The 21,931-nt window shown below is 50.2% G+C and overlaps 2 protein-coding genes and 1 long non-coding RNA gene across 6 annotated transcripts; 2 read left to right on the forward strand and 1 right to left on the reverse strand.

The window, feature by feature from the left end:
- Nucleotides 1-692: 692 nt before the first annotated feature.
- LOC147209477 (uncharacterized) lies at nucleotides 693-7,864 on the forward strand. Its single transcript, XR_015100238.1, has 5 exons — nucleotides 693-842; nucleotides 2,686-2,771; nucleotides 2,886-3,025; nucleotides 5,387-5,762; nucleotides 6,052-7,864. It is a non-coding gene; the product is annotated as an uncharacterized LOC147209477 (long non-coding RNA).
- On the reverse strand, nucleotides 1,970-7,102 carry bcl6b (BCL6B transcription repressor). 2 transcript variants are annotated; one of them, XM_086105445.1, is made up of 10 exons: nucleotides 6,921-7,102; nucleotides 6,060-6,278; nucleotides 5,601-5,720; nucleotides 5,368-5,533; nucleotides 4,031-4,239; nucleotides 3,846-3,934; nucleotides 3,409-3,498; nucleotides 3,164-3,294; nucleotides 2,897-3,034; nucleotides 1,970-2,822 (listed from the first exon to the last, which is right to left on the reverse strand). In XM_086105445.1, exons 1-10 carry the CDS (start codon nucleotides 7,100-7,102, stop codon nucleotides 2,682-2,684), a joined length of 1,485 nt encoding a protein of 494 aa, XP_085961571.1. In that variant the 3' UTR covers nucleotides 1,970-2,681. The 2 variants fall into 2 exon arrangements, 1 of the variants encoding a protein (XP_085961571.1); XR_015100237.1 differs by having other exon boundaries at nucleotides 2,673-2,822; nucleotides 3,846-3,930.
- Nucleotides 7,865-12,901: 5,037 nt separating the features above from the next.
- On the forward strand, nucleotides 12,902-21,723 carry trip6 (thyroid hormone receptor interactor 6). Of its 3 annotated transcripts, XM_086105456.1 has the most exons (10): nucleotides 12,904-13,322; nucleotides 15,692-15,908; nucleotides 16,592-16,686; nucleotides 16,765-16,878; nucleotides 17,007-17,483; nucleotides 17,820-17,916; nucleotides 17,989-18,158; nucleotides 18,498-18,676; nucleotides 18,745-18,865; nucleotides 19,958-21,723. In XM_086105456.1, exons 2-10 carry the CDS (start codon nucleotides 15,701-15,703, stop codon nucleotides 20,087-20,089), a joined length of 1,593 nt encoding a protein of 530 aa, XP_085961582.1. In that variant the 5' UTR covers nucleotides 12,904-13,322; nucleotides 15,692-15,700; the 3' UTR covers nucleotides 20,090-21,723. The 3 variants fall into 3 exon arrangements, with proteins under 3 accessions (XP_085961580.1, XP_085961581.1, XP_085961582.1); XM_086105454.1 differs by having other exon boundaries at nucleotides 12,902-13,322; nucleotides 17,820-18,158; XM_086105455.1 differs by having other exon boundaries at nucleotides 12,903-13,322; nucleotides 16,768-16,878; nucleotides 17,820-18,158.
- Nucleotides 21,724-21,931: the final 208 nt, after the last annotated feature.

Here is a 21,931-nt window from a genome sequence, read left to right on the forward strand (position 1 = left end):
AAAATCCAACGCGCCGTCTACTTTTCAAATGACGCCCCCTTGATGGGATATGACGAAATAAATATAATTCGCGTAACGAAGCGTTAGCGGCAGTCATACAATGGACGTAAAAGTGCGTTCCGCTTTCGAAGAACCTGTCAAACAACAACGGTAATCTATCAAGCAACGCGTACCGTTTGGACTTCGAACCTTCTCTGAAGTACAACACCGGTCACGTTGTCATTCACCCCTTTCGAACTCGATGAAGTGGAACCAAATTGCCGACTCGGCCGGTACCTCTGGACTCGGTGCCTCGGTGTGTGCGTGTGCAGGCGTGCTGAAAAGTTCTCAGTTTTAAATGGAACCCGAACGCACCAACGGCTGAGTGCGATGCCAGATACTGTACTTTTGTTGTTGTTGTTGTTGTTGTTCTGGCAACACCATTTTCAAATAATGTCGCACATCGATTCTACTAAAACGCTATTGAGTCAATAATTTGTTCACAGAAAAAAAAGACTGCACCGTTTTTGCAACTGGACACTAAGGCTTCAAAGTTGATTTCCTGACGCGGCTGTCCCGATGTGAGCGAGGTTCGACCATGTCAGGGGCGTATCCCGCCGCTTGCTCCAAGTCACCTGCGGACACGCGACAGCTCACTCAAGTCTGCAGGGCTTTCCGCCGCCACCCCCCCCCCCCTCCCTCCGACACACCTGATTCAAATGATCAGCTGATCAGCAAGCTCGGCGGGGCGGGGCGGGAGCCCGAGAACGATCCTGGTCATTTCAAGAGGGAGACATGGAAAACATGCGGGACGGCAGCAACCCTCCGGGACTGGAGTTGCCCACCCCTGCCCTAAATGAATAGTGAGTGCTCAACACACACACACACACACACACGAGGGCGAGGGCGAGGGCGGCGGGGGGGACCAGAACCTCCGCTGTTTGTCTGCTCCTACCCATAATTCATGTGGCCGCTGAAAGTGAGGACGACGGAGGGTGAGAGAGAGTTCATCAGACGTAGTTGCCCACCCCAAAAAGATAACTGGAAAGCCCCCCCCCCTCCCGCCTCAGGAAACCGTTGCAGCAATGCGAGGGTCAAGCAGGAAACAGGTGCCAGACAGGTAGCAAAGAGAGCGGGAGAGAGAGGGGAGAAAATACTCAATTCCCCATCTATCACACAACTAATGTAATTTTTTTTTGGGGGGGGGGTGGATTAGCCGATATTATATTTCAAAAGATTTCAATTTCCTGCATTTTTTATTCTTAAAAATTGTGGGGCAATGTGGCCTTTTTTTCAGGGAATGTGATGTTTTAGCTCAGAAATAATTTTACCTCAAAGGTGATAAGGTTTGTGTCCTGAAAGAATAAGAATACTCCCCCCCCCCAAAAAAAATTATAATCAGACTTTGTTGAAAAAAGAAGACTTCCTCTCCAAAATGGATTTTTCCTCCCAAAAAGAAAAACACGAGCTGACTTTAATTTTCTTTTAAGAACTGCACTTTGTTTCCAGGAACAAATGTTTGTCAACCAGTAGATACTTAACGATTTTGCCTCCTAAAGTACAACTTTGTTGACCGCCCCCCCCCCTCAAAAAAAAAAAGACTCAAAAAGTAAGATTGAAAAGCTAGCAAGAAAATGTTCTGTCTTACTATGTTTTCAGAGGAAAGTGTGTATGTATGTGTGTGTTTCTCGAAGGAATATTTCAATCTGAAAATAAACGAATAAAATGCCTTTTTTGTTGAAAAAAAGATGCAAACCTTTTGATTTGAAAAATATAATTTCTCCATTGGGGGGGGGGGAAAAAACCCTTTTCCCCGAAATAGTCTCGATTCTTTCGTTGTTTCAAAAACGTGTCCCTTTTGAAAATAATGTCTTTGGTGTCCATTGAGTCGACGGCGAAGAAGTCGCGTGAATACGCTTGTTGCACGTATGCACGACGCACATCATCACTTCTGTCCTCCCCTCCAAAAAAAGAAGAGAGCGAGACGTGATATCAAGGCTGGGATTTAATTCAAATAACACAAAGCATCTTTGTCCAGCAAATGAACCAGCTAATTCTTGACCGTTTCTCGACAATAGTTGATCATGTTCCCGCCTATTTTTCAGCAAAAGTCCTTTGCCCCGCTTGGACTTTTTCCAAGTGTGTCTCCATGCCAAAGTTCTTTCAAAGAACATGCGAGGCGCCAGGCCTCTCGCGTGGCCGGTCCGATAAAAATGCGTGAGCGTGAAGCAAGCAACATTTGCGAGCGCTCTTGAAGTGAACCGAATGAGGTCCGACATCAACGCTCTTCGTTCAAACGTCCTTCAATCGTTCAAACGTCGGAGAGTTGAACCCTCCTCGCGAGTCGCGGGCCTTCTAAGGGACAGAGACCTGACGATAACCCGCCGCAGCCGCTTTGGGCTTTTCCACTAGTTTGAATGTGTCTTGCTCGATGTCGAAATGGGGGCAAAAAAAGAAAGCCCGATTCAATCGCCTTCTTTGAAGCAACTGGGCTGAGCCGAGACAAAAATTCACAGTCGCTTGGGGTTCACTCCAACGTGACACTTTGCTCCTTTCCCTTCCTCAGGACTCTCAAACTCTTCGCAAACTCTTCCATAAACACTTCCTCTTACACTCTCATCCAACTTTTTTCCCGACCTCGTCTCGAATGCAAGCTTTCTTTACAGGCAGCGGAACCATTCATATTGTTTTTTTGTTTTTTATTAGCAGGCCTGCAGAACCGGCGGGTAGGGCTCGGTCAGGACCTTGTAGCGGACCTTGGTGTTGGTCACGGCGCCGTGCTTCTGCCGCAGGTGAAGGCGCAGCTGGCTCTTGTGGCGGAAGCGGAGCTCGCACTTTTCGCACTGCCAAACCCCAAAATGAAGATGATTTCACTTGGTGTTGTTTTTCTCGCTGCCGTTTTGCAGGCGGGACTCACCGAGTACGGCTTCTCTCCGGTGTGGATGCGCAGGTGGCTCTTGAGGGTCTGCAGGTGGCGGAAGCGGGTGCCGCAAATGTGACACGGGTACGGCTTCTCGCCCGTGTGGATCAGGATGTGGGCTCGCAGGTGAGCCACCTAAACGCAAAACAAGGACACGGACAACTTGTCAAACGCCGTTTCGGCTTTTCGGGCTGCTCATGCCAAGTAGCGTGACCAATCTTAGTGACGTACTGACGAGCTGGAGGCATGCATGCAAAGGCCCACCTGAACGAATCGGGCGCCGCAGGTGTCACAGCGGTACGGCTTCTCGCCCGAGTGGATGCGGGCGTGCGTCTTGAGGTTGGCCGGCCGGTTGAACTGGGCGCCGCACACGCTGCAGCGGTACGGCTTGCCGTCTGCAGGATTTCAGTTGCGGTGTTACGGGAAACGCACTTTGAATTGGCGAGCTCGCGGTTACAAATGGAATCGGAAGCATGTCGCGTGGAGCGGTTTCGGTCATCGAGCCTCACCCGAGAGCACGGTTTTGCCTCCTCTGGTGTCGCCCAGGTGAGGCGCGTAGCACTCTCGATCGGTGGCCTGATGGTGGCGATGAGTGGCAGCTGCGGAAGTTGGAGGAAAAACAGAAAAACTCCTTGACTGCCAGCCGTTTGAGAGCGAGCGTTTGGATATTGTCAAGATCCAAGCGAGGATCTAAGGGAGGAGAAAAGCTACAAAGGAAGACGGGCAACCCGTTCAGTGTTGAGGGGAGGAAGGAAAGAAGGATGCAATGAAGGGGCGGAAGCATGACAAAGAAAAAGGAAACCAGGAAGGCGATGCTCGCGATGATGCCTGAAAGGAACGAAGGAAGGACCGAAAGAATGCAAGGCTGGAAGAAAGGAAGGCGAAGGGCGGGAGGAAGCGAGCGTGGATGAGAGGTCGGGAAAGAAGGGGGCTCTTGAAAGCTTACGTCCAATTGCCGCTCCCTCCTGTGCGGAGGCGGGTGGCCCGAGGGGAGGGGCTCGGCCAGAACCCTCGTAGCAGGAGGCCTGCCCCTGTCTGGCGAGGAAGAGACGGTGAGATGCCGAACTTGCGCCCCGAGGGTCGCCCCTCACCCCCACCCCCACCCTCCAACTTGCCCGGCGGGCCTCCCACCTATCAATCTGACCGGGCACTTCTCCGGGCCACGCCTGCGCCGCGCCCGCCAGGCGCCGCCGTGGCTCCTCCTTCGCCGAGCTCCCAACGCACAGAGGGTTGAGGATGATGTACTTGTACTTTTTCCAGTTGCGCGACTTTGGGTCCAGTGTGGCTTTGCCGTCGCGCTGAGCCTCTAGCGCATCCGGACCGTCCTGCTTGTTGCAACTCTGTGCCACACGACAAAAAAAATAATAAATCAAAGCAATGTAAACTCACAAATGCTGCTCTCTAAACTAAGTCACCACAAGTCCAAGAAATCACCACGAACCACAATGAACCTCCCGACCAAAACAATTCTAAACATCCCCCCTGGCAAATGACACCGGAGATGATGCGTGCGTCTTGGTTTTCTTGGCTTTGACGGCAGCATTTGAGAACGGTGGGTCACGCTATTCTATTGGCTCGTTTGCGGCACCCGCTGGGCATTGGCGGCAGCGCCCTTGAGTGATTCCAGTCCTATTTAGCTGACCTGTTGCCCTGAGCTACAAACTGCCCCACTGTTGCGCGGTGTTCCGCCGGGCTCCATTCTGAGGCCTCCGCTCTTCTCACTGGATCTGCTCCCTTTGGGTTCTGTCCGAAGGAAACCTGCTCTTTCCTTCCAGTACCACGCAGATGACTGTCACATTGACGTCCCGCTGAGCAAAAAAGACGCTTTTTCATGCGGGCTACTTTGTTCCTGTCTGGAGGAAATCAAGACATGGGTGGTGCTGAATTTCCATGAAAAGAAAGCAGAAGTGATGGCGTTTTGGTCTCAGTGGCCATCCTGCCGACTTGAGCCCCCCCTGGCTCCTTATCTTAAGCCAACAGCCTCCAACTCGGGTCTGAAACTGGACAGTGAGACTGGAGCGGCAGCTCGGTGCGATCGTCGAACCCGGTTTCTTTCGGCTTCGCCAGCTGGCTCAAGTCAAGCCTCTCCTTTTTTTTCGGCGCACTTGGAGATACGGTCATTCATGCCTTTGTCACATCCCGGCTGGATCTTGGTTACCAAGCTTTTGTGTTCTTGTTTGTTGTTGGATGACTTCTTTTGGCTGCTTGTTTTCAAGTTCTCGACAACTACACTTGAGATGTTAGCATTCGATTCAGCTAGCCGACTGTCATAGGACAAAACGCCCTACTTTGCTTGAACGTTCCAGCGTTTCGAGATAGACGATGAAATTCTCTTTTGTTTTCGATGTCAGTTTTCGAGGCAACTTTGGAGTTTCCCATTTGACGCGGTAGGCTTTGGAGAGCGTTGACCGCGTTCAGCGCTTGATGAGGGTTTTTTTTTTTTTTTTTGGTTTCCTCCTTCAACTCACCGCAGGACTGTTGTTGCAGGTTTTGGACTCGGCGGGGGAGCTGGGCTGGCAGCCGCAGCGGGCCGGGCTGCCGGGAGACGGAGGCGGCGAGTCGGGCTCCTTCTTCAGCTCCTCTGAAGCAGGCTTCCGCGGAGGCGCAAGCGGGCCCGCGGGCTCGCCCGGCACCCTGCGGAAAATAGCCGTTGAAGGCGAGAGAGGAAAAAAAAAAAAGGCTCCGGGGGTGGAGTTCGTACCCGACTCGGCGCGCCGCTTGGGGGCCAGGATTTGGCAGGTCTCCACCTTTGGGGCCCACGGAAGCCGCAGACACCCTGGGGTCCAGCTGCAGTCGGGGGTGTCTGCTGATCGTCTTTTCCCTGCTCCCCAAATGAAAGGGACAGACAGAAACAATCTTAAATGTACAAATACCATTCTTTAGTACACAATTCGTCTTGTTTTTTTAAATGTCATGACTTCTACTGCCATTCATTTCATCTCATAAATCAAGAAATGCATTGCGGGAAATGTGACGACGTGCAACTTCCTCAATAAATCATGAATGCACAACTACAATAAAATAAGAATTCATTTTGAATTGTATGATACTCCCCCCCCCCCCCACCCAAAAAATAAATTGTTAACCATACAAGTCAAGTTGTGGGTTGGATTGTTCTTCTTATTATCTGACTTCTTTTTATTATTTTTCAGGATCTGACCAGTGCAGCCGCATGAAGTCCCGGCAGGTGTCGGCCACGTGGTCCATCTGCAGGTAGGCGGCCACGGCAAGCACGCCGGGGGCGGTGGCGGGCGTCAGGGGGAGGCGGGACGTGTACATGAAGTCGAGCAGGAGGGAGACGCTGCCGGGCTCCAGGTGGCCCGGCAGGGACACGCTCATGTGCTGCTCGGCCCGCGTGGAAAGCGAATAGAAGAACCCGCTGGGGAAAAGGACAACCCAGAAAAAGACCACTCTCAGCACGCACGCAACGTATTGCTTTTGCTGCCATCTTGTGGCACATTGAGGCCAAGGGCCTGTGTCGCGGTGCCTTGACTTTCACCCCACTGCCGCTTGTACTTTCCTGTCACGCGGAGCATCCGACAAAGGAAATCTTGCGGCTGTGAAAGCACCGCACGGCACCTCGTGCTAACGTATCATTGAAAAGAGCATTCTCGCGCTAGCGGTTGGCATTCACACTTGCGGTTTGAGAACCCTTTAAGTGATGAATATTTGAACACCTTGACAGCCCTCACGAGCGCGTATTCTTTATCCTCAACGGAAATTCATGAAAACCCACCCGTATTATTATGCGCATCTTTTAAAATCCCATTATTTGGACCTTTTTCATTTGCGTCCGGCTGACTATATTTTGCCGGAGGGAGCAGCACAATCAACTGGATTGCGGCATTAAATCATGAGACACAAACCGTTTAATTCCGCCACGTGACTTTGGCCGCTCAATTGGATACGGAAGTCGTTTTCCATCCGTGGACAAAACTATTCGCAGAGAAGCCGTCCGCCCGATCAGATGGCGGCCATTTTCAAAATGGCGCATCCGCCACCGGATTCGGTCGCCGCGTACCTGCAGGCCACCAGCACGGCCGAGTGAGCCCGTAGACGCGCGTCGCCCACCGCCAGGGTGGCGTCCGTCAAGATGCCACGGTGCCGTAGCTCATTGAGGTTGAGCAGCACGTCGCTGCAGTGGCGCGTGAACTCTTTCACGTAGCCGGCGGACGCGCCTGGGCCTTCCGTGCCTGACGCCATCGCCTTCCTCGGTGGGAGAGCGGAGGGGTTGGGGGGAGCACATGACGTGGAAACAACCGCTGAATGACAATTGCAGGACAAATCAGGTGTATTTAACTTGACTCTTCATATATTTGCATGGAAGAACGCATGTTGAGAACCATTTCGAATCGGCTTTGACGTGCCATCGATTTTCAGGGAATCATTTTGTCATGAAGGCTGTTCTTCATTTTCTGCTTCAAACTGTGCCGAATGTTCCAGCGGCAAATCGAATAGAACATTAATAGAACATAAACATTTCGTGTTTGATCAACACTACGGGGGCGCGGTGGTGTCAAAATATGCAGTCGCTCGACATTTTTTTTTTCAACCAAAAATTGGTGAGCTCGTTGACAAAGCAAAAAAAATTCAAACTAGACTAGAATGTGATTTTTTTTTCATACCAAAATGGCGCGATGTCATATTTTTGTCCCTTTTTTCTTTTTTTATGTTACGTGATATATTTATTTTGGGGGGGGGCACTTTATATAGACACAATTTACATGACACATGTGAATTCAACTTTTCATTGATTTCGGTGTGCTTCTTAAAATGTGATTGATTTCAGTTAGCTGCAGCTGTGTGTGGACAGATTGATTCTCTTTTGTTTATTTTTCCAAGTGTGGTCTCGCAAGATTTGAATTTTGGGGGGAAATTGTCCCAATCCGATCAGGTCATCAGAATCACGTGACTTTTGAATTGTCTTTCATATTAAAGTCATGAATAAAAGATTGGATTCATTTACTTCCTGTGTGGACTTTGGATGTTCTCCCCGTGCTTGCGTGGCTTTTCTCCGGGTACTCCGGTTTCCTCCCACATTCCAAAAACACGGATAGGGGGCTGATTGAACGCTCTAAAAAATCACTTTTTCGTCCAATGTGCGCCCTGCGACGGTCCCCGCCTTCTGCACCCGAAGACGGCCGGCCGGCATGGGCTCCGGCACGCCCGCGACCCTCCCGAGGACAAAGCTGCTCGGAAAAACGGCTGGATGGATGACTCAGTTTGAACCGCTGCTCCCGTGCAGCCACACACAAAGTCATCATGTTGAGAGACTTTGATTTCAACTCGATTGGTATCATTGCGACCATTTTGGATCTGGTCTTTTTTTTCCTACAAAACATATCTCGTGCAGGCCATGTTTTTGATCTATTTTGACAGTATGGGGCGGACCAATTAAAAAAAAAAAAAAAAAAAGCAAATGGCCCCTGGGCTTCACTTTTGCCTCCACCGAATTTATGGCGAATGGTTTTGCGGACGAAACGGCTCCTGCTAATTTACAACCACCAACCGATGCGACTTAATAATAAACACCAAACAAATGAATGCATCCATAAACAAATCGAGTACTTACTGAAACGTCCACTTGGCGAGCGAATAAAGACGCACAAGCGTGCCAGCCACGTGTGTTAGGCGAGACCAGCTCCCTACTCGTACCTGGAAAGAGAAATTCAAATGTGACTTGTGTTTTCGGCCGCCATGATCTTTGATCGATTTGTCGTCGCCGACTCACCCCGACCAGCGGGGACGAGAACCCACGTGATCCCGCGCGGACCTCAAGCCCCCCTGTCCTCGGGCTCCTCCGGTCAAACGAGAAAGTGGGGCTGCGCTCGCCTCGACCTGCGCTGGCGCCAACGGCGTGCGGGCAGGCAACGGGGAGCGGGGGACTCTTTATAAGGACGCCCACCCGCCTTCTCCCACTTCCTTTTTCCTCAATGGCCCACGCGCAGGAAAAGCCCCGGCGCAGCACTCGGCGCTCCGAGTATTTTTAGTGGGCTCTTGGTTTGTCGAAACTCCCCCGCCGCGCTGACTAAAGCGATGGCCGGAAAAGGCCGGCGGGGTGTCGCTGAAAACCATTTCAAATCCAAAATAGGAGGACTCTTGGGGTGCCCGATCGCGGCGCATCGTGGCAAGCCTTAGAGCCGCCTGGGCTCCGGGAGGCTTCCGGAAACCGGCGACGGTTCGCACCCTCGGCCGCTATGTTGACAAACAGCAGTTCAAACTTGGTCGCCGTGAGGCCGAGCTCACTGAGAGGGACCGAGGCCGAGTGGAAAAGGGCCGTGGTCTGACGAGGCCCCCCTTTTTCAACTTGTTGCTGTGGCAAACGCTGGACATGGTTTTCTTCAAGCCAAAGAGGAAAAAAGGACGATGCGGCCTGCGATCGGCGCAAAGTCCATCGAAAAACAACAAGACGGCATCTGCGGTGGTATGGGGGTGTGCTGGTGCCTCGGGCCCCAGGTCGCTCCAGGTCACTTGAAGATCCACCAAAGTAGCCCTCAGTCCTGAAAGGTCCACCCGGGTAGGCGAGCGGCCGTTGCCGCCATCCGAGCAAGGTCGTTTTCAGGGACGTCTCCGCTCACTGCGGCAAGACCGCGCCGGGCCTGCGGGGCATCGTAAAGCGCAAAACGACACCATGGGCGCTGGGGAGTCATTCGAGTGCGACATCAACACAGGCGGGCAACACGGAAAAAAAAACAACCCCCGCGCCACAATGTGTCACAGGTGCCTCAACTCAACGGGCAGGTAAAGCAGCTTCCGGGGAGGGCGGGCGGGCTTTTGATTTTCCCGACCTGGATTTCCCATCTCTGTACATCAAGTTCGAAGCGGCTCGTTTCAGCCGGGGGGGGGGGGGGGTGCGATGAGGACCAAGAGGAAGGAAGTCAGACAACGCCGTCGCGTCCAGATGAGGGACACCTTCTCCTTGATGGTGAAAAACAAGCTTTTCCCCGCTTTGAGCGAAATGAAGCCGACAGATGTGAAGGAAGCACCCCCCATCGCATCCCCCTCCCCATCACAACCCACACGCACGCACTTTTTTTTTTAATGCATCCGGCAAAGCTGCTCAGAGACGTGGATGAAAACGCCTGCGCAGGACATCCGTCAATAATAAAGCCGGCAGGAGACGAGGTAGGAGAAAGGCGATGAGGGCCGTCGCGGGGGGGCAACAATCAGTAATCACAACAAATGAAAATGGCGCAACGCCCTTGCCGGGTGTCAACCGGGCTCAAATGCAATGTTTCTCAAAATGGCACAACTTTACGCTCATCACCTCACAGTGATCATTTTCTTCATTAAAAAAACAAAACAAAACAAAACACATCTTGTATTAGAAGGTTCACCTTGAAAATAAAAGCACTTTTTACCGAGAACATATTGTGAAATGTTTTGACCCCAAAAAGTGGGACTGGGTACTAGGAAGCTGGTGAAAGGCAATCCCGCTGAAAAGAAATACCAATACAGTCAAATCTCGGTTTTCGAATGTCTCGGTTCTCAGCCAATTTGGTTTTCGACCAAAAATGTAGTTTTTTTTTATGCCTCGGATGACGACCGAAAATCGGTTCTCAAACAAACTGAGCGCACTTGAATGCTCCACTTGACTTCTCTCGCCTTCCTTACACCAGGAAGTGACGCTTCCTCAGTAGCGTTCCATTGTGAGCAGACGTGTTCAATAAAGTTTTTTATTTTATTTTTTCAAAGAGCCTGGTTTCGGTTTTCGAACAGCCTTCTGGAACGGATTATGGTCGAAAACCGAGGTATGACTGTATTCTCCATTCACATGTTGCAAAATAAGCAGAGAAAATGAGCGTGTCCAAAGGCGGAAACGTTTGGACAGCGCCGGCGCGACCCAATTTAGCGGCAGCCGGCCCGGTCAAAACTTTTCTTTTCTTTTGAACGAACGCGAGGCGCTGCGCCGTGTCCAACGGCAATTCGGTCGTCCAAGGCGAGGGCACGAAGGAAAGAAAACAGAGCCGGTCTGGGCCATTTCCCGGCATTGTGACAACAGCGGAAGAGTGCGATGGGGGCTGCCCAAGGAAAAAGGGAAACCCTTACGAAACGCTGCTCTCCAATGGGCGGAAGCCATCCGGGCTGCCCCGCTGGCAAAGCTTCGGGGCAGACTTCCTCACCGGCCCGTGCGGGGTCGGTGTTGACCCCGATCCCTCGGCCGGTGCCAATGTGTTGACAAAAACCAAGACTTTCCCGCCGGTGTGGACATATAAAGCTGAGCGACGACCGGAAAAAAAAGTTGCAGATGGTCGAGGTGAGCCATCAGGACTTTTCTTCAAATCCAAAATAGAAAAGAAAATTCTCCAACAGACACAACTGCTCTGCGAATAGCATCTCGGAAAAAAAAAAGAAGCATTTTTCAAGTTTTTTTTTTTCTCAAAAACTTTAGCCCGGTAAAGTGACTTTATTCATCTTCCCACACGCGCCGCTGCGTCTTTCAGCAAGCCAACGTCAAAGCACATTCTGCTCTCATGCGAGGACAGTGTGGCTTCTTCGGACCCGACGCAACATATTCTTCCTCCAAAAATATCGATTAAACAAATATCTTGTAATAATACAACTTGAATCGACGCTTTCAAAAAAAAAAAAGGCCTTGCTTTTCTTGCAGCGTGGCAACTTCAATCTCGAGCACCTCAAGCGTTTTGAAAACATGCAAATGCGTTCTGATCAAGTATGGAAATCTTTTTGTCCTTGTAAAATGCTCAAGTGCTTTTATAAGATTGTGACTCATCTCCAAAACATGAGCCACTTTTAAAGACATGACTTTTCAACCTTGAAATTCGACATGTTTTTCGTATTCAACTGAAATCCTGTCATCTTGACAAGGGGAAAGTATTCGTGGAATATATCCAACCTTCATCCAAAAATTTGGGAGAAAATCTCAGAATTGAAACGAAAACAGAATCCCAGTGGCCCTTGTCCATTGCACCCTGCGGTCTTGGGCCCCCTGGCTCCTTATCACTTGAGCAGTCTCCAACTTGGGTCTGAAACTGGACCGCCATTTGAAATTGCAGCAGCAAATCGGTGCCGTTGTCAAATGCGGCTTCTTTCGGCTTCGGCAGCTGGCGAAAGTCAAGCCTCTCCTTTTTTGAGGAGCACATGTTCATGCTCATCTCGGCTGAATGAATGGAACGCACTTGACTTGAGAGACAGCCAATCCTCCATCAAGTTTCTCCAGTGGGTACTCTTGACAGGTACTCGTATAAAGAGGGAACAGAAAATTCAGACTCTGGCATCCCTTCTCTGGCTCATTTTGGAGTGATTTTGAAGATCCTGTTAGTTGTTCTTCAATCTTGAAATGGCCTGGCCCCACCTGACCTCTCGGAGCTCCTACCTGGTGCTTCAGGTCTGTGGATGGGAGGGGGGGGGCGAGTCCTCTCCGTTGTGGCTCGCTCTCTTTGGAATGACCTCCCGCTGAACGTTAGGCAAGCCCCCTTACTCATACCTGTCAACTCATACGGTTTAGCCATAGTTCATACGGATTTTGTGGTGAATCTTACGTATATGGCCGTATCGCACAAATCATACGGATTCAGAAAATGTCCGTTTTTTTTTTTCACCAACACCAAATGATTTGGAGTTGGTGAAAAAAGTAACGCAGGAATACAACTCTGAACACATTAATGCCACTAAGTAGAATGATGATTAGACATTAACCAGACATTGTATTATGGAGATCTACAATAAATATCATTGAAAATTTCGTGGGTTTTTTTCTGCCGTTATTTTGACATATAAAATGCTTTGGTATGTTATAAGGATTTTTTGCTCTTTATAAGGATTTTTTTGGTAGTTTATACAGGTTGGCGCTCCGAAGAGTTGACAGGTATGCTTACTGCCCCTCTTTTTTTTTTCGTTGACTGATTTCTTGTTTGTTGTTGTATGAATTCTTTTTGCTCCATGTACAGGCTTCTATATACAGCGATGGTTGTTTTCGGGTGCTCTCGAAATACACTCGAGTTAAGTTGGGAATTCATCCTTTTATTTTGAAAACAACTTTTTTTCGAAAATAGACCGCTTTATGTGCCCCCTCCCCTTCACGGCGTGACCCTTCTTGTGTTCCGTTTCAATCGTCCCTTCGTCCAAGTTTTGATTTTCGGAGTTTTCGCCCGTCGCGCGGCTGTCGGCGCGCAGTCGCTCGCGTCACACGCACGAGCGGCGTCGTTTGGTCTCCGACCTGCGCATTAAAAAAAAAAAAAAAAAAGGGTCCGACTGCGTGTGTGGCCCCCGTCCGTCCGAGAAGAAGGAAGAGGGCCTCCCTTGCCTTCCCTTGGGCTTGCCTCCGGATCCGAGGCGAAAGGAGGTCAACGACGCTCGCTAGCCCACCAAAAAGAGGAGAACCTTGTATCCGCTCGCGAGCTTTCATGGAAGCCGGGCGCCGGGCTGCTGCCGCTGCCGTTGCCCATCGCCGTTTGTGGTGGTAAGCGGCCGTTCTGTCGTCCTTGTTTGATTGTTTGAGTTGAATTTGCTCGCGTGTTGTCAAGTTAGCCCGCAGGCAACGTCGACATCATCATGTTTGTTTTGGCTTGTTGTTGTTGTTGTTGTTGTTGTTGTTTTTTGTGACTCACTACAGAATGGAGTCACATTATTTTTGTTTACTTGGGCCGATTTAAATGCTGTTGTTGACTTTCGGCTGTTCGGACAACGTATCAGGCGAGTAAAACATGCTAACCGGAGCGAGCTACAAGCTGTTAGCCGAAGCCTTCAAAATAAAGGCGTAGGCTGAATTTACTTCCAGTCTTGGGGTCCTTTTTTAATATTTTCCAACACGACGTACACAACTAGCAAACGGGTCTCGCTCCGCGTTTCATCGCGGCTGAATTTTATGCGTGCGCGTTCCCTTTTCCGTGTCATGGAATTTGACTTCGAAGGAAACGGAAGAATCATCCGCTTCCCCTTGTCAGCCACCATTCCATCGTCGAATCTCTGCTCGTGTATTTTCATTTGGAATTCTGTTTTGTTTCTCCCGGTTTGACAATCGACAGCGGATACTCTTTTGCAACGCCTACGTGCGCCAGAGCTAAAATAAAACCAAATACAAATCAAGAAAACCATTCAAGTGATACTATATATGTTATATCTGTTGGTATTTGCATATCTTACTGAAAATTCCATCAAATAATCGAGTATTCGGATAATTTTTCCCCCCGGATGAAGAACTATGAAACGGAGGATAAAAAAAAATAAAACATTTGTCTTACTAATGAACACCCAACTGGTTTACATTTTTAGATCATCAACTTTGATATCCTTGATTGAACCTGCGCCGAGCAGCAGCAAACTCGATTTTCTTCTCTTCGAAACCTGTGTGAGATTTTGGCCTATGAGACGGGGTGAAGTATTTGCCAGCTAAGACGGCACATTGAATTCAAGCCACTCTGTTTTTCGGGCTCTCAATATCAAAATGGGCAGTCACGGTTGCCTTCTGGGTTTTTTATGACTGCTTTGGACAGTATAATAAACATAAATAGATGGAAACGTCACGACGTTATATATTTGTATACACTGTACCCCGTTATTTGCGGGGGATAGGGAATGGGGGGGCACATATATGACAAAAAACATCAATAATTGATGTCCATTGAGACACACACATACACCATAATTAGGATCCGATGGTGCGCAAAGTCATCGCAAAAAGAGACGATTTTCCCAATGACAATTTGAGCCCGTTTGTATTGTTAATCCAGTGTTGAAATTGTCAAACTGGGGTTTGTTTGTGGCGGGGCTGAACACGTGACTGAGTTTGGCAGTGTAGCGCCAACTAGCATGAGCTCATCAATGCGTAGCAGTCCTAGCGACAGCTCAGCTTTTCATTTTCAGATCCACCCCGAGTGTGTTCCCAAACTGTGAAGGCCGCTCACCGCTTGCTGCTTTCTTTCGGACTTCTTTATTTTGAAACTGGCACATCGCAGAAAGTTTGCGCGCAACGACTGCGCGGGTCGAGCCCGGCGGCCCTCCGCTTGTTGCGCTCGGGGCTCCCAAGAAACGACCGGGCCGATGCCGGATCTCTACCTGCGTGGGCATTGGAATTCTGCAAAATAAGCCCCATTTTGAAGAAATACTGTTCCATTATTTGAGTATTCAGAATACGTAAAGCCGGTACACATGTTTCTACCCAAGCATGTGGTTTATCCATCTATAAATACAAAAAACAGATGAGAAAGAGACGAGATGTCACCTTTTTACTCGTCTGTTATAATGTCAGGTAAGTGTGAGTTTGAAATAGCATAGAAAGTGTCGACGCTGACAGTTGGAGTCGTGGCATTGTTGTTGGTGTTTTTTTTTGGGGGGGGGGGCAACGCCATCGCCATAATCCTCTTAGCCATGAGGATTTATGACGCCTCCGTGGCCCCAATTCTCCCAATGAGTGTGAGTGACTGATGAATTCCCACCACTGCTCTTGAATCCAAAAGGTAGCAAATGGTCCGGGATGAGATGAGATTGTTTGGAGCCAGGTGCTAACATGACACAACATTTCCTATTTTGCAAACACTCGCTCTGCTGGCGTCAACAGTCAAAGACAATAAGCATTGTGGGTGGCAAGGGTGCGAGAGTCGCAGCTGCCTGCGCACCACCAATGTTATCGGGGGCGGGGGCGGGCTGGAAATCCCCAAACCTTTCCGACTAGCTTCTGCCTTCCTGCTCCCAAAGTCCATTGTTTGAGCTGTCGTTGCCACTGGAAACCCAAAGCCCCCCCCCCTTCCCCCATACACACACACTTAACAAAACAAAACAGCCATGTGTCCCTTCCGCTGGACTCATTGGCCCTCCCATGTCACTCCTCAGAATCCCGCCATGTCCGGTCCTACCTGGCTGCCACCCGGGGCTTTGGATAGCCCCGAGCGGGCCGTCCCTCAGACGTCTCGCCCCGCGGGCTCGTCCGTCTACCGCGCACCCAACAAGAAGGCCGCGCCTGACTTCCGGCCCAAATACAACCCTTACGACCACAATGGAGCGGGAGCCGGAGGGATAGCGACGAGGTACATGGCAACCGGACCCACAGGTAAGATTTTTTTGGGGGGTGGTCTTTGCAAGGAACCTTAAATACAGGTGAACTAGATTCCAATGTTCCGTTAGGCACCATCAAATGGGGCAGCATAAACGTTTAATTCAGTGGGGGGGTCTTTTCCTTTTGGATGCTACCACTAGAGGGAGCCCCATACCAGCAGTGGAATCGAACGTCACTTCCTGTCGTTCTACAAAAATATCCACCATTATAAAAACAAGAAATTGTCTTCAAATGAGTTTGCACAATGCGCAGTTTGGACAGCAGCCCCCCAAAATGACAATTGTCATGATGGTACTTTGTGTTGTTTTATGATGTTTCCATTTTTAGCGCTACCTTGAAAAGTTGTTCAAATGAGATCATTGGAATTTTTTTTTTCCTTTCAAAAGAATTTTTAACCCCTTCCTTGTCCTCTTACGTGCTGCTCTCGTGGAGAAGGGTTCGTCCCAGCCCGCGCGTTCCGTTTCCCGCGTCTTTCGATTAACCCGAAGCTCTTTTCCACTGAGAGCTTCGGGTCAATCGAAAGACGCAGGAAACGCAACGCTGATCTGTGCTAACGCTGCGGCCGTGCTTCCGTTGCGGCTTGGACACGGCACGACATGATGTCAACCGGCCACAAATCCTGTTCCGGGCACTTGAAAAGTAAGAATTCCCTGTCCCTGCTGTCTTTTGTGGCAAAGGTGGGCCCGTTCATCACTCACCCGGCCATCACTATTCCCCGCCTCCGCAAGACGAGCGCAAGCGGAGCGCCCACGGGGACGGCTACGAGACGATCGTAGGTGCCCCGTCGCCCGGAAACCCCTTTTCTTTCCTTTTTTTCTTTTATCAATCGGCGAGCGTGCTCTCCATTCAGCAGCGTGGCCCCGACAACGGCGGGGGCCATCACTCCAAGATCGACGCCGACATCGACTCGCTCACCGCCATGCTGGCCGACCTGGACGGCCGGCCGCAGGACTCGGGCGCGCAAGTATGCCGCCGGCCGCGCTTTGTCCGAAATGTCTCGTGCAAAATATGGAAACGGGCACGCGCCCGTGTCGAGTCGTGCGTATCGCCGGGGCCCGAGAGAGGATTGAGCGCCTCCTTTGCTTTCCACAGCTGTACGACAACGTGCCTTACAACAAGTACCTGTCGGCGGACGGCTACGACGCGGCGGCGCCCCGGAGCCGGCCCGACGCGGGATACCCTCCGCACCCCCAGAGCCAGTACCGGCCGCCGTTATCTTACCCCGGCGCATGCCCGTATGCCGCGTCGCAGCAGCAGCAGGACTTGCGCGCCGCGTACCCGCAGCCCGTGCCGGCGTCCTACGCCACCGCCTCCACCCCCACGGGGCCCAGGTTCAGCGTGCAGGTCAAGACCGCCCAGCCCGTCACCTACTCGCAGACGGGGAGGCGGGCCGAGCAGGCCTACGCGCCGCCTCGCCGGCACGCGCCGCAGCTTTGGTACGCGCCGCACCCCGCCTCGCCACTTCAGGAGATGCAGAGGGGGCGAGGGGCCCAGGGGGCCGTGTCCAAAAGAGGGACGGAAAACCCTCAAATGGGAGCGCCGCTTAGTCCTGCTTACCCGTCTGGCAAGGTGGGTGGGGCCACACATTTGCAATCGAAAAAGATCATCTCAATCAATTCCAAAGTCGTATTTTTCGTCTCATTGACATCTTGTTCATCTAAGAAGAGATTTATTATCTGTTGTCAATGAAAAAAAAACGTCTTGAAAGTGGATTTGTCTCATTTGCTCGAAATTGCGTTCCACTTTGAAGTCGACCGACTCCGCGTTTGTTTTCGACAAATTCATTTTTGAACAATCGAAAAGATGAGTCCAGTCACAAAGTCGATGACATTGAGCGTTTCTTTTTGCATTCGATTGGCACTTGCTGAACAAAGCGCACGTGGTTGATTTCTGCCCTTTTGGCAGCACGCGGCAGCGCCGCCCCGCCCAGAAGAGGAGTTGGATCGCCTCACCAAGAAGCTGGTGCACGACATGAACCACCCGCCGGCCGAGGACTATTTTGGTACGCCCCGTCGGAGCGCCCGGCCGGAGGAGGAGCGTCCAAAAGCTTTTGGCTTCTTCTCGCCCCCGGCAGGCCGCTGCGCCGGCTGCGGCGACGACGTGGTGGGCGACGGCAGCGGCTGCGTCGCCATGGAGCAGGTGTTCCACGTGGAGTGCTTCACCTGCGTCGCCTGCCACGGCCGCCTACGAGGGCAGCCCTTCTACGCCCTGGACAAGAAGAGCTACTGCGAGGCTTGCTACATTGTGAGTGAAGCGGTGCCGGCCGTCTAACGCCATTGCGATCCGCAAACCTCGGCCCGCCGCCGTCAATTGACAGCCACTCAACCCAAACTCGAGCGCTTGAAAGCAAACCGCCGCTGTCTCCAAAGTGCTCTCGCGGTGGCAATTTCGGTTTCGACAGTTGTCAACTCGTGTTTTAGAATTTAAAAGGAGAGACTTGACGTAGATGGAAGGAGCCGGTCCCGTTTCAAATCGCTGTCCCGCTTCAGAGCCAACTAAGCAAATAACTCGGACTCAAATGGGAACAAGAACAACAAGAAAGACTTTTTTGTTCTTTTTTTTGTTTCCCCTCCCTGTTGCCAGAGTACCCTGGAGCAGTGTTCCAAGTGCTGCAAGCCCATTTTGGACCGCATCCTGCGCGCCATGGGGAAGGCGTACCACCCTCGCTGTTTTACCTGCGTGGTGTGTAACGGCTGCTTGGACGGCGTGCCCTTCACGGTGGACGCCACCTCGCAGATACACTGCATCGACGACTTCCACAGGTACGGGCGCAAAACAAAAAGGCGCTTTTACCGAGCGGCGCTAACTGAGCCGCGCCCCCGCCCGACAGGAAGTATGCGCCTCGCTGCTCCGTGTGCGGCGAGCCCATCATGCCCGACGCGGGTCGGGAGGAGACGGTCAGGATCGTGGCACTGGACCGAAGCTTTCACGTCAACTGTTACGTCTGCGAGGTGAGTCGCGTGCGGCAACTCGTCCGTCCATCCGCGACTTGATTTTGGCACGGAAAAGTCAGCGGGGCCTTCCCGGCTACCTTTCTACCTCTAAGGAGTGCCAATCTACCCAAAGAATGGACCCTAGTCATCCCCCACGATGAAGAATTGCTAGTTGTGGTTCTCCTTTTTTATCGTCGTTGACTAACCGAATGCTGAATCGTAGCTCGCCATCGAGGACTAGCTAGCTGCGGCGCGCGGCAGCGCGTATACAAATACACTGGACACAAATACAATGAAACTCCTCTACAACGAAATCATGTTTGCATCAAGAAATTTTTCACAACAGAGGGTTTTTCACTGTAGCAAATTTGATCTCGGATGTAAACACACACACAAAACGTATGTGTACTCTTTACTTTTATTCCAATCCTGTACATAGTGCATAAATATGAGCATACACTTATTTGATATTGTTTATTATATGACAATTTTTATATGAATCACTCCACTTTGTCTGTTGGTTTTAAAAAGTCATTAATACTTTTTTGCTTCCCAACACTTCTCAATTTCTTGGATAATGTCTTCTATTTTGCTTCCTCCGTCTTTCATTTTGATCACTTTTACCCTCTCTTCCAGCGTCGGAGCTCTTCTTGTCTTACCTGCTTGACATCCAAAGGTCCGTTTTGGAGCCATGTTAGCAATGCAACGTTCTTGCTGCGTCTGAAACGAACAAAAACAAATACTTCCTGGACTACTGCGCATGTGTAAACCAGTGTGGTGGTTGCTGTTGCCGTTTCCCAACGAAGCAGCAGAGGTCGCTGTTGGATTAGACTTTTGCGGAAGGCTTGTTTTCGTTGTAGTGAATATCGTCACGAGGCAAGAGCAGAGAAAAAGATTTCGTATAATGGAACAGGGGGATTTTTCATTGTCGGGGGAGCCGAAAAGTTTTCATGCATGAACATTTTTCCACATTAGGGGGTATTTTCGCCCATGTAGGCTTCATTGTAGAGGAGTTTCACTGTAGAAAAAATGGGAACGAAAGGCATCCCGGAAGGCGGGCTGGAGCGTCGGTTTTTCGGCGGGCTGACTGTCATCTCCTCCCTCGGGCAGGAATGCGGCCTCCTGCTGTCCTCCGAGGGTGAGGGGCGCGGCTGCTACCCGCTGGACGGCCACATCCTGTGCAAGGGCTGCAGCGCCCGGCGGATCCAGGACCTCTCGGCCAAAATCTCGACCGACTGCTGATGCCGACATGCCGTGGGACACCATTTTTTTTTCTTTTTTACATCACACAGCTTTAACAGTGCCCAGCGTCCTTTGTCTTTTATTTGCTAATTTGCGTGTTGTGTGACAGATCCAAATAAGTGAAGTAGCCATCGTCACCTTTCGGTACAGATTTTGTCCTATACGGCACTGGTACTTGCACACAAATTTCAAACGGAAGGATGACAGGAAAAAAAAAAAAATCCCTAACTGCCTCAAAACACAATAACTGTGACTGCTACATTTGGACAGGCTGTGTCGTAGCCTGGTCGAAGTGTAGCTAAAAGTAATGTAGTATTTAACATTGAATTGGTTTGAGAAGTTGTAGCCGCAATGAATGTGTGTGTGTGTGTGTGTGTGTGTGGGCGGGTGCTCTTTTTGGAGCGTTACTCAGAACGATGCAATGAGGTCGACTGTTGGATAGGAATAGAGGGTGAAAGGGTTGCCCGAAAACGATCCCTTAATCAAGACTTCCTTCTGCCTTGTGGATGCTGCTCTGTGCACCATTCCACTTGTTCCTGCGCACAGAGCCCCAGACATGACGCCGGACAAAACACCACATTCGGGCAAGAAGTACGTGTTTGCAAAATTGTCATTTGTGGCCATGAAATTCTCAGTTCCGCCAACGACAAAGCCGTGCGCCAAATACAATTATTTTGGCTCTGAAACGGAAACAATGCGCACGAAACACTCATTTGTTGCTCCAGAACCTGAAAGCGTGGACACAAAACCGCTGCAAAACGCAAAATACTCAGTTATGACGATGACATATTGGAACGTGACTGCCCATCCGTTGCACCTCGGGGACAAAATATTGATATAAGTGGATCAGAGGCGATTGCTTGAAAACTGCAAGGGAAGCTCAGCGTTCCCAGGCCTAAAACGTCCAAAAATAAGTGATCAAATATATCTGTGTACATACAATTGTGTGTACATGTCATTGACTAAATATGTGCTTCGACGCGCCCCGCTTCCCGAATCAGCTTCTTATGACCGGTTACGACGCGACTCTCTTATTTGTTCCTGCAGCTTCACTGTGCTTTCAACTGTGTGGACGCTGAGCGTCGAGAGTTCAGAGTTGAACTGGAGACTTCTTCTAATCATCTTAGCGACACTCTCTTTGTTGAAAGCGACTAGCAACAGATGAATCTTTTATTTCTGGTGTGTTTTATTGTAGTTGCTTGTGTTCGCAGACTGACTTACATCACCACAGTTTCCAAGAGTATAATTCGCGTTTCAAATAAACGGACACATTTTAGGATGTAGGCCGAAATTGAGCTTCCCCGAGTGATGGCAAAATGAAGCCCCTTAAAGCAGTCCAACCGTGCAGGGAAATACTGTCCTGTACTTCACACACACACACGTAGGGGCTTCAAGATGATTTATTTCCTCAACTACGCCATCGTGTGGACAGAAAAATGTATAACAGGCTTGGTGCATGCACTCAAATGGCGGGGTGCAAATCATGCTCTGAATACAAAAAAAAAAAACATTTGAAGAGTGTATTGACATCAACTGTTCTGTGTAATTTTGTCTATGTTTGTGCTTATGCAACAAGTGAAAATGTGAAATAAGGAGGTCAAATAAAGTGCCTATTTATTTTTTTTTCAAAACAATATTTTTTGTGACGTAGCTGAGCGGTTTATTTCAAAATTCGCCCGCTTCAGTCTCGATTTAGACACAGCAGTTGACAATTTTCGACAAAAAATACATGTAAATAACCCTTAAATTGTAGCACAATATATTTTTAATATTTCCCTATGCCACCATAAAGAAGTCATATCTGTGCTTGGAGCACATTATTAGCGCCCTTCAAAATTCAGG

Source organism: Hippocampus guttulatus, chromosome 2, assembly GCF_054856545.1.
Source record: "Hippocampus guttulatus isolate MCC_2025c chromosome 2, RoL_Hgut_1.0, whole genome shotgun sequence".
NCBI classification, from domain to species: domain Eukaryota; kingdom Metazoa; phylum Chordata; class Actinopteri; order Syngnathiformes; family Syngnathidae; genus Hippocampus; species Hippocampus guttulatus.